The sequence below is a fragment of the Stegostoma tigrinum genome, chromosome 2, assembly GCF_030684315.1.
Source record: "Stegostoma tigrinum isolate sSteTig4 chromosome 2, sSteTig4.hap1, whole genome shotgun sequence".
NCBI classification, from domain to species: domain Eukaryota; kingdom Metazoa; phylum Chordata; class Chondrichthyes; order Orectolobiformes; family Stegostomatidae; genus Stegostoma; species Stegostoma tigrinum.
The window spans coordinates 160,089,971-160,106,427 of record NC_081355.1 but is presented as its reverse complement, the minus strand read 5'-3'; the positions used below and the strand labels follow the sequence as shown (position 1 = coordinate 160,106,427).

The window sequence follows — 16,457 nt, the reverse complement described above, 5'->3', positions numbered from 1 at the left end:
TTCTTTCCTAAAGACATTAAGGACCCAGATAAGTTTTTACAGCGATCAACACTGGTTTTGTGGTTACGGTCACTGAGACTAGCTTTATATTTCAGGTATAAACTCTCTGTCTTTCCCCGAGAGCTGAGTAGACAAGAAGAATAGGTATTCACTGGAATGGCCCACTGACTCGTGACCTTCCTCCAAACCTGCTTTCTGTGAGCACTGTGCCCCATTCTCCCTGGAACAGCATGCCCTCTTTCTTTTCTTCTGAGACCACAACTGGAGTACGATATACAGGACTGGTCACTGTGCATGTGGAAGGATGTTAATACATTGGAAGCAGCTCAAGAGAAGGTTTACTCAACTAATCCCTGGGGTGAGTGGGTTTTGTTTGGCAGTGACTTCCAGTCAGTGCTGCAGTCCATGTAGATCACCGTGTATGGATCATCAGAGTGGCTGCTCAGCTTACAGCGAATGTGGTTCTGGAACCATTGCGTCTGTTCCACTCCAGCATTTCTACCCTATCCTCTTTTTCTGTCTAAACCAACATAAGACGACAAGGTGTAAGAGCAGAAGCAGGCCATTCAGCCCATCTAGTCTGCTCCACCATTCAATGAGATCATGGCTGATCTGATAATCCTCAATTCCACTTTCCTGCCTTTTCCCTGAAATCCTTGATTCACTCATTAATTAAAAACCTGTCTATCTCAGCCTTGAACAAACGTAATGACCCAGATTCTACAGGCCTCTCTGGTAAAGCTTTCCACAGACTTATTATCCATTGTGAAAATAATTTGAACATACAAACAGGGGAGAAGAGTCGCCATTCAGTCCTTTGAGTCTGCTCTGTGATTCAACAAGTTCATGGCCAATCTGATTTTAACGCCAACTCTACATTCCTGCATATCCCTAATAATCTTTCATCCCCTTGGTCATCAAGAATCTATCTACCTTTGCCTCAAAAACATTTTAAAGATTCTGAATTCAATGCCTTTTGAGGAAGGGAATTTGAAAGACTCTTGACCCTCTGAGAGAAAAATGTTTCCTCATCCCCACCTTGTGTCTTTAAGCTCTGACCCCTAGTTCTAGATTCTCCCACTAAAGAAAGCATCCCTGCAATATCCACTGGGTCAAATCCCCTCAGAGTCTTTTATATTTCCATTAAGTCACCTCTGTCCCTCTTCTAAACTCTAGAGGACACAGGCCCAGCCTGTCCTGATAAGGCAATCCACTCACCCCAGGGATTAGTTGAGTAAACCTTCTCTTGAGCTGCTTCCAATATATTAACATCCTTCCATAAGCATAGTGACCAGTCCTGTATATCGTACTCCAGGTACGGTCTCGTCATTGTATGACTGCAGCATAACCTCCCCACTCCTGTTGCCTAACTTCCCGCACACTGCGTCTTCACATTCTATGAGCTTTCCTGATTACCTGCTGTACCTGCAGACTGACCTTCGGTGATTCATGCACTGCGACATCCAGATCCCTCTGCATCTTAGAGCTCTGCAACCTCTCACCGTCTAGGTAATGTACTTCTCATTTTTTTTAGTTTTTCTGCCAAAATGGGTAATTTCACACTTTTCCCCCATTGTACATCATTTGCTAGATTTTTGTTCACTCATCGAACCTCTCAACATCCTTTTGTCAGTTCCTTATGTCTTCTTCGCAGTTCACTTTCCAACTTATCAAATTTCACTTCCATACCTTCAACCCCATCCTCCAAATATCTTGAGATAACAAGATGAGGAGCTGGATGAACACAGCAGGCCAAGCAGCATCTTAGGAGCAGGAAAGCTGACATTTCGGGCATAGACACTTCATCAAGGTCTAGGCCCGAAGCGTCAGCTTTCCTGCTCCTGAGATGCCTCTTGGCCTGCTGTGTTCATCCAGCTCCTCACCTTGTTATCTCGGATTCTCCAGCATCTGCAGTTCCCATTACCTCTCCAAAGAATTTGTGTAACGTGTAAGGAGTTGAGGTCCCAGCAGCGGCCCCTGAGGCACGCCACTCATCCAGACATCCTGCCAGCCTGGAAAAGAGCCATTTATTCCTGTTGGCCAGCCAATCTTCTCTCCGTGCCAATAGGTTACCCATTACAGCATGAGCTTTTATTTTCCCCAGCAACCTTTGACGTGGAAACTTATCAAACTCCTCTTCATCTCTGTCTTAAATGTGCAACCACTTACACTGAGATGATGCCCTCTGGTCCTAGACTCCGCCCAAGGGCAAAAAACCTCTCTGCATCTGCCCTGTGAAGTCGCCTGTGAATTAGGGATGTGGATTGATGGGACTGTGTGAGAGAAGGAAGAGTGGTCATTGCAGGGGATTTGCTGGTTATAGCTGGCTGGATAGTAGTCTGTGAGCTGAACGACACTGCAGAGGTGTTGGAGGCAGATGGTGTGGCCTTGTCTGTACTGGTGCTTCATTGTCGACAGCACAGACAATACAGTAATACTGCAGAGTAATAGGCAATACAGTAATACTGGGATGGACGAGCCGGAGCAAGAGTATGCCCTTGAGACCGTTCCACATTCAGTGAGGTCACGGCTGATCTGTGGCCTAACTCCATTTCCTACGTTGACCCATATCCCTTAGTACCTTTTGCTTAACAAAAATGTATCTGTCAGAGTTAAAATTAACAACTGATCCAGCATGCACTGCTTTTTGTGGAAGAGCTTTCCAATACCCCCTCACGTTTATCCATGCCGACCAAGTTTCCCAAACTAAACGAGTCCCACTTGCTGCCTTTGGCCCTCTAAACCTTTCCTATTCATGTACCTGTGAAATTCTTTTAAATGTTCTATCTGTACCTGCATCTGCCACTTCCTCTGATAGTCATCCCACAAACGAACCGTTCTCTTTCTGAAAACATTGCCCCTTGGGTCCCTTTTAAATCTTTCTCCTCTCACCTTAAGACATATCCTCTAGTTTTGAGCTCAACCGCTCCAAGGAAAAGATGTTTGTATTTCACCTTTATCTAAGGTCTGTTTCGGTGCTGTATGACTCCATGTCTCTTTGTGTGGAGAAGTACGTCCTAACATCTCTCCTGAACAGTCTGGCCCTATTTCTCAGACTATGTCCCCTAGTTCTAGAACCCCCCCACCAGAGGAAATAATTTACCTGTATCTGCTGTCTTTTAGTGTTGATACCTTGAAGATTTCAATCACATTACGCCCTTAACCTTCTATATAGGCATAAATTATGTAATATCACCTTTTCTTTGATCTATTTGTTTGTAGGATGTGGGGGTTGCTGACTGGGCCCAGCATTTATTGCCCGTCCCTAGTCACCCTTGAGAAGGTGGTAGTGAGCTGCCTTTTTGAAACGCTGCAGTCCTCCTGCTCGTAGCTTAATTCCTGAAGTCCGGATATCATTCATATAAATCTATGTTGTACTCCCTCCAAGGCCATTCTGTCCTTCCTAAGGTGTGATGCCCAGTTTCAGTGGCTGAGGGACCGAGATTAAAACAGGCTGGAGATTTTGTGATTGAGGGGAAGGATACATGGGCTGGAATATTGACAAGGGGTCAATGGGAGACTAGTACAATGAACAGTTTAGTGCACCGTGAAGAGTATTACAAACACAGTGTCATCTGTTCTTCAGCGTATTATGTCACTCCAGCACTTGCTGTTGTGTTTCAGTTCTCCAGTGTTTGTTTAAAAAGTTTAGCAGCTATCATGTATCATGGTGCATTGTGGCATTGCTTTGGTGACAGCAGACTCCTCCACTGCCCAAAAATTAATGTCTCAAGTAATAGCCCATGTTTCAGCATGGAGTCACAGATGCCTGCAGCACAGAAAAAGGCCATTTGGCCCATTGAGTCTACAGTTGTTGCATAGGCACAAGGATGATCTGCATCAGCCTAAGACAGCAGCTAGTGAGGTCAGAAAGTGAGCAGCTTCAGGAGCTCCTGCTGAGCTGTAATGTTAGGAAATCAGGTCATGCATGGAAGATTATTCAGCCTGCCATGCCTCGGTCAGCTGTTAGTTAACTCCCTCACTCCACAGCCCTGTAAATTTTACAATAAAGAGGTGATTGCTAAGGAGTAGGTGCTGGGTCCACTTTTGATTATAATTTCCATAAATGATTTGGATGAGAATTCAGGTGGCAATATTAGTGGTTTGCAGATGACATCAAAACTGCTGATACAGTGGACAGTGAAGAAGGTTATCTAAGATTGCAGAGATCATGATCAATTGGATCAATGGGCTGAGGAGTGGCAGATGCAATTTAATTTGGATAAATGCAAACTGTTGCATTTTAGTACAACAAACAAGGTAGGGCCCTGGGTCGTGTTGTAGAGCAGAGGGCGCTAGAGGTTTAGATAAATAATTCTTTGAAGTTTGCATCGCATATAGACAGGGTGGTTAAAAAGGTATTTAGCACGCTGGCCTTCACTGCTGAGCCCTTTGAGTGTAAGAGTTGGGACGTCACGTTGAGGTTGTACAGGACATTGGTGAGACCTCTTCTGGAGTACCGTGTCCAGTTCTAGTAAACCCAAATGTAGGAAAGATCTAATTAAGGTGGAGAAAGTTCAGAATAGATTTATCAGGATGTTGCTGGGTGTGGAAGGTTTGAGTTACAAAGAAAAGCTGGATAGGCTGGGACCTTTTTTCACTGGAGCATTGGAGTTTGAGAACTGACCTTATAGAATTTTATAAAATATCGAGAGGTATAGATAGAGTAAATGCTAGTTGCCTTTTCCCTAGAATAGCGGATTTCAAGACTAGACGGTACATCTTTAAGGTGGGAGAAGGGAGATTAAAAAAGAGATGAGGGGCCACTTTTTTAGACCAAGTGGTTCATCTGTGAAATGAACCCCCAGAGGAAGTGGTGGATGTGGGTACAGTCACGATGTTTTAAAAGGCATGTAGGTACATGAATAGGAAGGGTTTGGAGGGATGTGGGCCAGGAGAAGGCAAGTGGGACTAGTTCAGTTTGGGATTATGTTCAGCATGGACTGGTTGGACTGAAGGGTCTGTTTCCATGCTGTATGACTCTATCTGACAATAAGAAAACTTAACCTGGGAGAGTCTGGTGGGGCAGTGTAGAGGCAGTTTTATTTCCTATCTTATCCCATGCTGTCTTTGTTCTCGAAATGTCTGATGGGGACTGTATAAAGGGAGCTTTTAAATAGTTATGGAAAAGGATAGAACTGATCAAAAAGTTAAAGTTCTAAACTGGAGTAAGACCAATTTTGACAGTATTAGACAGGAACTTTCAAAAATTGACTGGGGGAGGCTGTTCACAGGTAAAGTGGTGTTTGGGAATTTGGCAACCTTCAAGAATGAGAGAACAAGAGCTCAGAGACAGCATGTGCCTGTTAGTGCAAAGTGCTAGGCTGGTAGGTGTAGGGAATACCGGAAGACCAGAGAAATTGAGGCTCTGGTGTAGAAAATGAAGGGAGCCTATGTTAGGTGTACACAGCTGGGATCGAGTGAATCCCTAGAGGATTATAAAGGCAGTAGGAGTATACTTAAGAGGGAAATTAGGAGAGCAAAAAGAGGCCATAAGATAACTCTATTTGCTAAAGCTAAGGAGAATTCAAAGAGATTCTGTAAGTATGCTAAGGGCAAAAGAGCAACTAGGGAGAGAATTGGGCCCCCTAAAGATCAGCAATGCCATCTCTGTGGAACCACAAGAGATGAGTAAGATACTAAATGAGTATTTTGTGTCAGTATTTACTGTACTAGAGAAGGATATGGAAGCCAGAGAACTTGGAGAAATAAATAGTAATATCTTGAAAAGTTTTCATATTACAGAGGAGGTGGTACTGGGCATCTTAAAATGCATAAGTTTGGATAAACCCCTGAGACCTGATCAGGTGCCATCCTGAACGGTGTGGGAAGCTGGGGAAGAGATTGCTGGGCCCCTTGCTGAGATATTTGTATCATTGATAGCCACAGGTGAGGTACCAGAAGACTGGCTAATATGGTGCCGTTATTTAAGAAAGGTGGTTAAAAAAGAAGCCAAGGAATGAGACTGATGAGCCTGGCATTGATGGTGGGTAGGTTGGAGGGGGTTCTGAGGGACAGGATTTACATGTATTTGGAAAGGCATGGACTGATTAGGGATGGTCAATATGTCTTTGTGCGTGGGAAATTATTTCTCACTAACTTGATTGCGACTGAAGAGATGACAAATATTGATGAAGACAGAATGTTGAAGTCCATGTGGACACTGTCTACCAAAGTGTTCAACAAGTCTCTGCATGGTAGGCATGGTTAGATCTCATGGGATCCAGGGGGAACTAGCCAATTGGATACAAAATTGGCTTGAAGGTGTGCAACAAAGGGTGGTGTCGAGGTTCCCTTTCAGACTGGAGGCCTGTGACCTAGTGTTGTGCCAAAGGATCAGAGCTGGGTCCACTGCTCTTTGTCATTTGTCAATGCTTTGGGTGCGAGCATAGGAGGCCTGGTTAGTAAGTTTGCAGATGACACCAAGTTTGGAGGTGTAGTGGACAGTGAAGAAGATTATCTCTGAGTACACCAGGACCTTGATCAGATGGGCCAATGGGCCAAGAAGTGGCAGATGGAGTTTAATTTAGTTAAATGTGAGGTGCTGTATTTTGGTAAACCAAATCAGGGCAGGACTTATACAAGTAATGGGAGGATGCTAAGGAGTGAACATAGAACATAGAACAGTACAGCACAGAACAGGCCCTTCAGCCCACAATGTTGTGCCGACCATTGATCCTCATGTATGCACCCTCAAATTTCTGTGACCATATACATGTCCAGCAGTCTCTTAAATGACCCCAATGACCTTGCTTCCACAACTGCTGCTGGCAACGCATTCCATGCTCTCACAACTCTCTGCGTAAAGAACCTGCCTCTGACATCCCCTCTATACTTTCCACCAACCAGCTTAAAACTATGACCCCTCGTGCTAGCCATTTCTGCCCTGGGAAATAGTCTCTGGCTATCAACTCTATCTATGCCTCTCATTATCTTGTATACCTCAATTAGGTCCCCTCTCCTCCTCCTTTTCTCCAATGAAAAGAGACCGAGCTCAGTCAACCTCTCTTCATAAGATAAGCCCTCCAGTCCAGGCAGCATCCTGGTAAACCTCTTCTGAACCCTCTCCAAAGCATCCACATCTTTCCTATAATAGGGCGCCCAGAACTGGACGCAGTATTCCAAGTGCGGTCTAACCAAAGTTTTATAGAGATGCAACAAGATCTCACGACTCTTAAACTCAATCCCCCTGTTAATGAAAGCCAAAACACCATATGCTTTCTTAACAACCCTGTCCACTTGGGTGGCCATTTTAAGGGATCTATGTATCTGCACACCAAGATCCCTCTGTTCCTCCACGCTGCCAAGAATCCTATCCTTAATCCTGTACTCAGCTTTCAAATTCGACCTTCCAAAATGCATCACCTCGCATTTATCCAGGTTGAACTCCATCTGCCACCTCTCAGCCCATCTCTGCATCCTGTCAATGTCCCGCTGCAGCCTACAACAGCCCTCTACACTGTCAACGACACCTCCGACCTTTGTGTCGTCTGCAAACTTGCTGACCCATCCTTCAATTCCCTCGTCCAAGTCATTAATAAAAATTACAAACAGTAGAGGCCCAAGGACAGAGCCCTGTGGAACTCCACTCACCACTGACTTCCAGGCAGAATATTTTCCTTCTACTACCACTCGCTGTCTTCTGTTGGCCAGCCAATTCTGTATCCAAGCAGCTAAGTTCCCCTGTATCCCATTCCTCCTGACCTTGTGCTGCCGAACAAAGAGACCTAAACATGCAGGTTCATAGTTCCTTGTAAGTGGAGTCACAGGTAGATAGGATAGTAAAGAAGGCATTTGGTACGCTTGCCTTTTTGGTCAAAGCACTGAGTTAGGACATCATGTTGCAGTTGTACAGGACCCCAGTTGGATGAAGCCTCTTTTGGAATACTGGGTACGTTTCTAGTCTTCCTACGATAGGAAAAATGTTGTTAAACTTGACATGGTTCAGAAAAGGTTTACAAGGATGTTGCCAGGACTAGAGGACTTAAATTATAGAGAGAGGCGGAATAGACCGGGGCTATTTTCCCTGGAGCATTGGAGGCTGAGGGGTGACCTTATAGAGGTTTATAAAATCATGGCATGGATAGGATGAATACCCAAAGTCTTTTTCCCAGTGCTGGGGAGTCCAAGATAGGATAGATTTAAGGTGAGAGGGGAAAGATTTAAAAGGGAACTTTTTTCACACACAGCTTGGTGTGTGTATGGAATAAGCTGCCAGAGAAAGTGGTGGGGGCTGGTACAGTTACAGCATTTAAAAGGCATCCAGGTGGTTACATGAATAGGAAGGGTTTAGATGGATATGGGTAAAATGCTGGCAAATGGGGCTAGTTCCGATTGGGATGTCTGGTTGGCAGATATGAATTGGACCGAAGGGCCTGTTTCAGTGCTGTATGACTCTATACTCTGTATCTAAGCCTGTGCTGTCCGTCTTTTGGGAGCTTCTGATAGAGGACAGAATAGAGGGAGTTTTACTGTGTCTGTCTCTAACCCTGTACTGCCCCTGTTCATGCGAGTGTTGATGGTCTGTATGGGTTAAGGTTATGGGTGTCCTCATTCTGACATAACCCTATACATGGCTGACATTGTGGAATACACTCACTGTGTTGAGTTCTGTTGGTGATGAGTGATTTCTCCTTCGTTACAGTTCGGCAGTTATTGGAGGTTGGAATAGCCCCAGACTTGTATAATGAAGATGGTTTAACTGCACTGCATCAGGTAAGTGAGACATCCTGGAGCTCTGTCTGCCAAAGCTTGTGCCACTATGTCACCATCCTCCCTGTACTGCTGTGTCTGAGCACTCTGAGTGTAACCTTCCATTGTACAGCTTCTCAGTGAGTATCTCCGACTAGGAACTGAATGAAGTTCTCAGCTCAGCCATCTGCATGGTATCAATTCCAGGAAACCCTGGGGCCTCAGGCTGACTCTTGTACTGCTGAAAGCCCATCGTGCATATCATGGCTCTTTGATAAATAGTTTCCAGTAACCTCATTGCTGTGTTTCGTCCTGCCCCACAAATGCCTCCTTTTCAAGAGTCTTCGTTGTCAGTACCCAGCTGCTTCTCTGTAGGTGTTACCTCAAATTGTGAATTCCTGCCACAGCCTTCTGTGTGACTGAACAGGCCAACACTCAACCCACAGACCCTTGGGTGTGTGAGGCAGGACTAGGAGCGAAGGCCAAGTGGTATTGTCACTAGACTGTTAATCCAGAGAGCCACATAATGTTCTGGGGACCCAGGTTTGAATCCTGCCACAGCAAATGGTGGAATTTGAATTCAATAAGTATCTGGAATTAAGAATCTAATAATGACTGTGAATCCATTGTCGATTGTAGGAAAAACCCATCTGGTTCACTAATGTCCTTTAGGGAAGGAAACTGCCATCCATACCTGATCTGGCCTACATGTGACTCCAGACTCTCAGCAATGTGGTTGATAGTGGACTACCCTCTGGGCAATTAGGGATGGGCAATAAATGTGGTCGGTGATGCCCTCATCCCATGAATGCATAAAGAAAAATAAAATCAGTGAGGTAATGGGATTGAGTGCAGGAACTAATACCCTTCCTATAACTGGGCAACCACTTAAAGGTAGGATATTACTAAGCTGGAGAGGGTTCAAAAGAGATTTACCAAGATGTTGTTGGGTATGGAAGGTTTGTAGGTATGAGGAGAGGTTGAGTAGATTAGGATTATTTACATTAGAAAGACGGAGGTTGAGGGGAAACCTGATTGAGGTCTACAAAACCATGAGAGCTATAGACAGAGATAATGGGAACTGCAGATGCTGGAGAATTCCAAGATAGTAAAATGTGAGGCTGGATGAACACAGCAGGCCAAGCAGCATCTCAGGAGCATAAAAGCTGACGTTTCGGGCCTAGACCCTTCATCAGAGAGGGGGATGGGGAGAGGGAACTGGAATAAATAGGGAGAGAGGGGGAGGCGGACCGAAGATGGAGAGTAAAGAAGATAGGTGGAGAGAGTATAGGTGGGGAGGTAGGGAGGGGATAGGTCAGTCCAGGGAAGACGGACAGGTCAAGGAGGTGGGATGAGGTTAGTAGGTAGATGGGGGTGCGGCTTGGGGTGGGAGGAAGGGATGGGTGAGAGGAAGAACCGGTTAGGGAGGCAGAGGCAGGTTGGACTGGTTTTGGGATGCAGTGGGTGGGGGGGGGAAGAGCTGGGCTGGTTGTGTGGTGCAGTGCGGGGAGGGGACGAACTGGGCTGGTTTCGGGATGCGGTGGGGGAAGGGGAGATTTTGAAACTGGTGAAGTCCACATTGATACCATTAGGCTGCAGGGTTCCCAGGCGGAATATGAGTTGCTGTTCCTGCAGCCTTCGGGTGGCATCATTGTGGCAGCGCAGGAGGCCCATGATGGACATGTCATCTAGAGAATGGGAGGGGGAGTGGAAATGGTTTGCGACTGGGAGGTGCAGTTGTTTGTTGCGAACTGAGCGGAGGTGTTCTGCAAAGCGGTCCCCAATGTAGAGGAAGCCGCACCGGGTACAGTGGATGCAGTATACCACATTGGCAGATGTGCAGGTGAACCTCTGCTTAATGTGGAATGTCATCTTGGGGCCTGGGATAGGGGTGAGGGAGGAGGTGTGGGGGCAAGTGTAGCATTTCCTGCAGTTGCAGGGGAAGGTGCCGGGTTTGGTGGGGTTGGAGGGCAGTGTGGAGCGAACAAGGGAGTCACGGAGAGAGTGGTCTCTCCGGAAAGCAGACAGGGGTGGGGATGGAAAAACGTCTTGGGTGGTGGGGTCGGATTGTAGATGGCGGAAGTGTCGGAGGATGATGCGTTGTATCCGGAGGTTGGTGGGGTGGTGTGTGAGAACGAGGGGGATCCTCTTTGGGCGGTTGTGGCGGGGGGGTGGGGTGTGAGGGATGTGTTGCGGGAAATGCAGGAGATGCGGTCAAGGGCGTTCTCGACCACTGTGGGGGGAAAGTTGCGGTCCTTAAAGAACTTGGACATCTGGGATGTGTGGGAGTGGAATGTCTTATCGTGGGAGCAGATGCGGCGGAGGCGAAAGAATTGGGAAAAGGGGATGGAATTTTTGCAGGAGGGTGGGTGGGAGGAGGTGTATTCTAGGTAGCTGTGGGAGTCGGTGGGCTTGAAATGGACATCAGTTACAGGCTGGTTGCCTGAGATGGAGACTGAGAGGTCCAGGAAGATGAGGGATGTGCTGGAGATGGCCCAGGTGAACTGAAGGTTGGGGTGGAAGGTGTTGGTGAAGTGGATGAACTGTTCGAGCTCCTCTGGGGAACAAGAGGCGGCGCCGATACAGTCATCAATGTGCCGGAGGAAGAGGTGGGGTTTGGGGCCTGTGTAGGTGCGGAAGAGGGACTGTTCCACGTAACCTACAAAGAGGCAGGCATAGCTGGGGCCCATGCGGGTGCCCATGGCCACCCCGTTAGTCTGTAGGAAGTGCCCACCCTCCTGCAAAAATTCCATCCCCTATTCCCAATTCCTCCGCCTCCGCCGCATCTGCTCCCACGATAAGACATTCCACTCCCGCACATCCCAGATGTCCAAGTTCTTTAAGGACCGCAACTTTCCCTCCACATTGATCGAGAACGCCCTTGACCGCGTCTCCCGCATTTCCCGCAACACATCCCTCACACCCTGCCCCCGCTACAACCGCCCCAAGAGGATCCCCCTCGTTCTCACACACCACCCTACCAACCTCCGGATACAACGCATCATCCTCCGACACTTCCACCATTTACAATCCGACCCCACCACCCAAGACATTTTTCCATCCCCACCCCTGTCTGCTTTCCGGAGAAACCACTCTCTCCGTGACTCCCTTGTTCGCTCCACACTGCCCTCCAACCCCACCACACCCGGCACCTTCCCCTGCAACTGCAGGAAATGCTACACTTGCCCCCACACCACCTACCTCACCCCTATCCCAGGCCCCAAGATGACATTCCACATTAAGCAGAGGTTCACCTGCACATCTGCCAATGTGGTATACTGCATCCACTGTACCCGGTGCGGCGTCCTCTACATTGGGGAAACCAAGCGGAGGCTTGGGGACCGCTTTGCAGAACACCTCCGCTCAGTTCGCAACAAACAACTGCACCTCCCAGTCGCAAACCATTTCCACTCCCCCTCCCATTCTCTAGATGACATGTCTATCATGGGCCTCCTGCACTGCCACAATGATGCCACCCGAAGGTTGCAGGAACAGCAACTCATATTCCACCTGGGAACCCTGCAGCCATATGGCATCAACGTGGACTTCACCAGTTTCAAAATCTCCCCTTCCCCTACTGCATCCCGAAACCAGCCCAGTTCGTCCCCTCCCCCCACTGCACCACACAACCAGCCCAGCTCTTCACCCCCACCCACTGCATCCCAAAACCAGTCCAACCTGCCTCTGCCTCCCTAACCGGTTCTTCCTCTCACCCATCCCTTCCTCCCACCCCAAGCCGCACCCCCATCTACCTACTAACCTCATCCCACCTCCTTGACCTGTCCGTCTTCCCTGGACTGACCTATCCCCTCCCTACCTCCCCACCTATACTCTCTCCACCTATCTTCTTTACTCTCCATCTTCGGTCCGCCTCCCCCTCTCTCCCTATTTATTCCAGTTCCCTCTCCCCATCCCCCTCTCTGATGAAGGGTCTAGGCCCGAAACGTCAGCTTTTATGCTCCTGAGATGCTGCTTGGCCTGCTGTGTTCATCCAGCCTCACATTTTATTATCTCAGAGCTATAGACAGGATGGATAGCAAAAAGCTATTTCCCCAGAGTGGGGGACTCAATTACTAGGGGTCATGAGTTCAAAGTGAGAGGAGGAAAGTTTAAGGGAGATACGCGTGGAAAGTTCTTTACACAGAGGGTGGTGGGTGCCTGGAACACGTTGCCAGCGGAGATGGTAGAGGTGGACATGATAGCGTCATTTAAGATGTATCCAGACAGATACACGAACGGGCAGGAAGCAGAGGGATACAGATCCTTGGAAAATAGGTGACAGGTTTAGACAGAGGATCTGGATCGACGCAGGCTTGAAGGGCCGAAGGGCCTGTTCCTGTGCTGTAATTTTCTTTGTTCTTTGTTTGAGTTATGAAGAAGTGCTGGATAGGCTGGGACATTTTTTCACTGGAGTGTAGGAGGTTGGGATGCAACTGGACAGAAGTTTATAAAACAAGAGAGGTATAGGTAGGGTTAATGGTAGTTGCCTTTTCGATAGGGTGGGGCATTTCAAGACTGGGGGCACATTTTTAAGGTGAGAGGAGAGAGATTTTAAAAATGGCATGAGGGTAAAATTTTTTACACAGGGTGATTTGCGTGTGAAGTGAACTTCCTGACGATGTGGATGGGGTACAGTTAGAATGTTTAAAAGACATTTGGACAGATACATGAATGAACGAAGTTTGGAGAGATACGGGCCAGGAGCAGGCAGGTGGGACTAGTTCAGTTTGGGATTATGTGTGGCATGGAGTGGTTGGACCGAAGGGTCTGTTTCTGTGCTGTATGACTCTGACTCTGTAACTACATCCTCACCTTTGCTTCTCCTGGGACACTCAGTCTCAACATTCAGAGATTTGGGCTCGGAATGTAAAAACCCTTTTGATGGACAAGTAGTGGCCATTATTGATTCGTAGTCATTACTGTCGAAGCCGCGAGAATGTCAGGGTGCCTTGGTACTGTTCGCTTTGTCCTGTTCTGGAATGTGAGAGAGCCGAGTGAACAGAATGGGACGGGGGAATGTTTCTCTTTCCGAATGTACCCACAGGGTCAGGATATGGAGCAGACATGCTGCTAAGGGAGCAGGCTTCAGATTGCTGCCCTCTGGCCATTCTTCGGTTTAATAGTTAGTGCCTGACTCCATTCCCTGTCTTGTTTTGCAGTGCTGCATCGATGACTATGAAGAAATTGTTAAGTTGCTGCTTGAGGCTAAAGCCGACGTGAACGCATGTGACAGTGAGCTGTGGACCCCACTGCATGCAGCTGCGACGTGTGGGCATCTACATCTGGTGCAAGAACTCATCCAACAGTTACGTACTGTTTCACTCGCGAGTCCCTGTAGCTGAAAGGTGGCTAGGTTTGAGAAGGGGTGGGAGTGGGTAACAGAGAGAGAAAGGCTGTGCCACAGCTCACCTTGCCAGGTTACAGGTTGATTATGTTGGATTGTGTAGATGCTGTCATGGTTTTGTGAGCCTTGCCTCTCACCCCAGTGCCTTACCAAGTCATTGTTTTCCTCAGGAGGCCATTGGCATCACACAAGAGTAAGGAATTGTTTCACCATCACAGCGGAGTGCCATCTCTCCTTATTTGACATTTGGCATTCTCACTGACAAGGCCAGCATTTTACTGCCTTTCATAAACTGCCCTTGAGTCAAGTGTCTCATTGAGCCATTTCAGAGGGCAGGTAAATTAACCACTTTGCTCAAAATCTGCAGTCCAGACTGAGTAAAGATGGCTGATTTCCTTTGCTATGAAGTTTTTTACAACTGTCAACAATGTCATCAGTAGTTTATTAGTTTATATTCCAAGTTAATTAACTAAATTCAAATTCCACCAGCTTCTGTGATGTGATTTGAGCCCAGATCTGAGAGCATTAGTCTCTCGTTTACTGATTTAGTGACCCACCCGCAACATATTGCTGTAGTTGACATGAGTAAGGATTAATAATCCTGGTTTCCTTCCCTCTGCTGCTAGCCCAGGAGCGGCTGTGTTAACGCTCTGATTTATGGTTAGGTTCTGAATGCACTCTACCATTTTCAGTATCAGTGCAAAGTTGCTGTATTACTTGTTCACTGCACAGTGAAGTGCAGAAAAGTTCCCTCTGTGACCCTGTCTAGTTTCTGACTGTGATCCTTTCCCTACGCAGCGGTGCTAATCTCATGGCTGTCAACGCTGATGGGAACATGCCTTATGACTTGTGTGAGGATGATGTCACTCTGGACTACATTGAGAGTGCGATGGCCCAACAAGGTGCGTGGCTTTGACTGTCTACACTTCCTGATTGTGAAAGCTGGCCCTGGCTGTGAGAAGGTCACACAGCCCCCGTGGGTTTTTTATTCACTCCTGGCACCATTGGCCCATCTGTTGCTCTTGAGAGTTTATCTTCATGAACCATGGCAGTCTGTTTCCTCTCACCCAAGCCATAAAATCCCTAGGAATTAGGAGCAGGAAGAGGCCATTCAACCCCCGAGCCTGCCTTACTATTCATTAACACCATGGCTGATGCTTTAACTACACCTCCCCATAACCCTCAACTCCCTCTTTCTAACTCCACCTTAAATGTGTTCACTAATCCAACCTTCATTGCTCCTCACAAGCTTTTGGAGCGCTGCTCCTCCTTCAGACAAAGTGAACGTCACTTGGTGAAGGAGCAGCGCTTTGAAAGCTTGTGATTGTAAATCAACCTGTTGGGCTGTAACCTGGTTTTGTGTGACTTCTGGCCTTGCCCACTCCACCTAGCCCCTCCACATCATGTTACATTGGAGATCTTGATGTTTAAACTGTTTGTCTGCTGGCTTTCCATTCCCCTGTAAGAGGAAGCATCATCTCAGGCCTGTCAATCTGCTTCAGGATCTCAAATTGTTTTACGAGAACAACCTCAGCGAGTGTGAACTAAATCTCTTTTCACAAGACAGCACCTTCATCAGCCAAGTGAACTGTCTCTGAATGGCTCACAATGCAAGACTGTCCCTTCTTGGGTATTCGAGGTGTACAGAGCCTCCTGCATGTGTGAATCTGAAAGCAGAGGCTCACTGTGCCATAGTGTATTGCCCAGTGTCTGACTGCCATTCAAGTGAGTTAGAGCTTGACATCACTGCTGATCCCGGGGTATTGCAGCATGGTCCCAGGATAGCTTTGTGATTCCATTAAATGTTTTCATTCCTTTCAGATATCACTCAGGAGAAAATTGATGAATGCAGAATGGCGACCGAGAGGTGGATGGTTGAAGACATACAGCGGCTATTGGAGAATGAGACCGACCTGAACAGCCAGAATGATGTGGGCACTTGCCTGGTATGAATCTTCGAGTCATACAGCACAGAAACAGACTCACCAATCCAAATCGTCCATACCAACCAGATACCCTAAATTAATCTAGTCTTATTTACCAGTATTTGACCCATATCCTTCTAAACCCTTCCTCTTCATATTCCCATCCAGATGCCCTAGCCTCCACCACTTTCTCTGGCAGCTCATTCCATACACACACCACCCTCTGCATGAAAAAGTTGCCCCTCAGGTCCCTTTTAAATCTTTCACTTTCACTAAAAAAGGCATTGACAAGGATAGACAGTTACAATGAAGAGTTGAAAGAGATTTATTTAGGCCACATTTGGAAAATTGCGTACTGTTCTAGTCCCCACACTACCAGAAGGATGTAGATGCTTTGGAGAGGGTACAGAAAAGATTTACCAGGATGTTGCCTGGTCTGGGGGGTTTTAGCTACAAAGAAAGGTTGAATAGACTGGGTTTGTTTTCACTGGAGGTTT

At 47.2% G+C, this 16,457-nt stretch overlaps 1 protein-coding gene across 8 annotated transcripts in view; it reads left to right on the top strand.

Annotated features, from left to right (window-relative positions):
- Window positions 1-16,457, top strand: part of ppp1r16a (protein phosphatase 1, regulatory subunit 16A) — an 86,596-nt gene that overhangs the window by 57,756 nt on the left and 12,383 nt on the right. For all 8 annotated transcript variants that reach the window (XM_059640782.1, XM_059640781.1, XM_059640798.1 and 5 more), the window contains exons 3-6: window positions 8,645-8,715; window positions 13,851-13,996; window positions 14,834-14,937; window positions 15,857-15,981. In XM_059640782.1, the coding sequence (XP_059496765.1) occupies window positions 8,645-8,715; window positions 13,851-13,996; window positions 14,834-14,937; window positions 15,857-15,981 (446 nt within the window). The remainder of the gene's footprint in view (window positions 1-8,644; window positions 8,716-13,850; window positions 13,997-14,833; window positions 14,938-15,856; window positions 15,982-16,457) is intronic.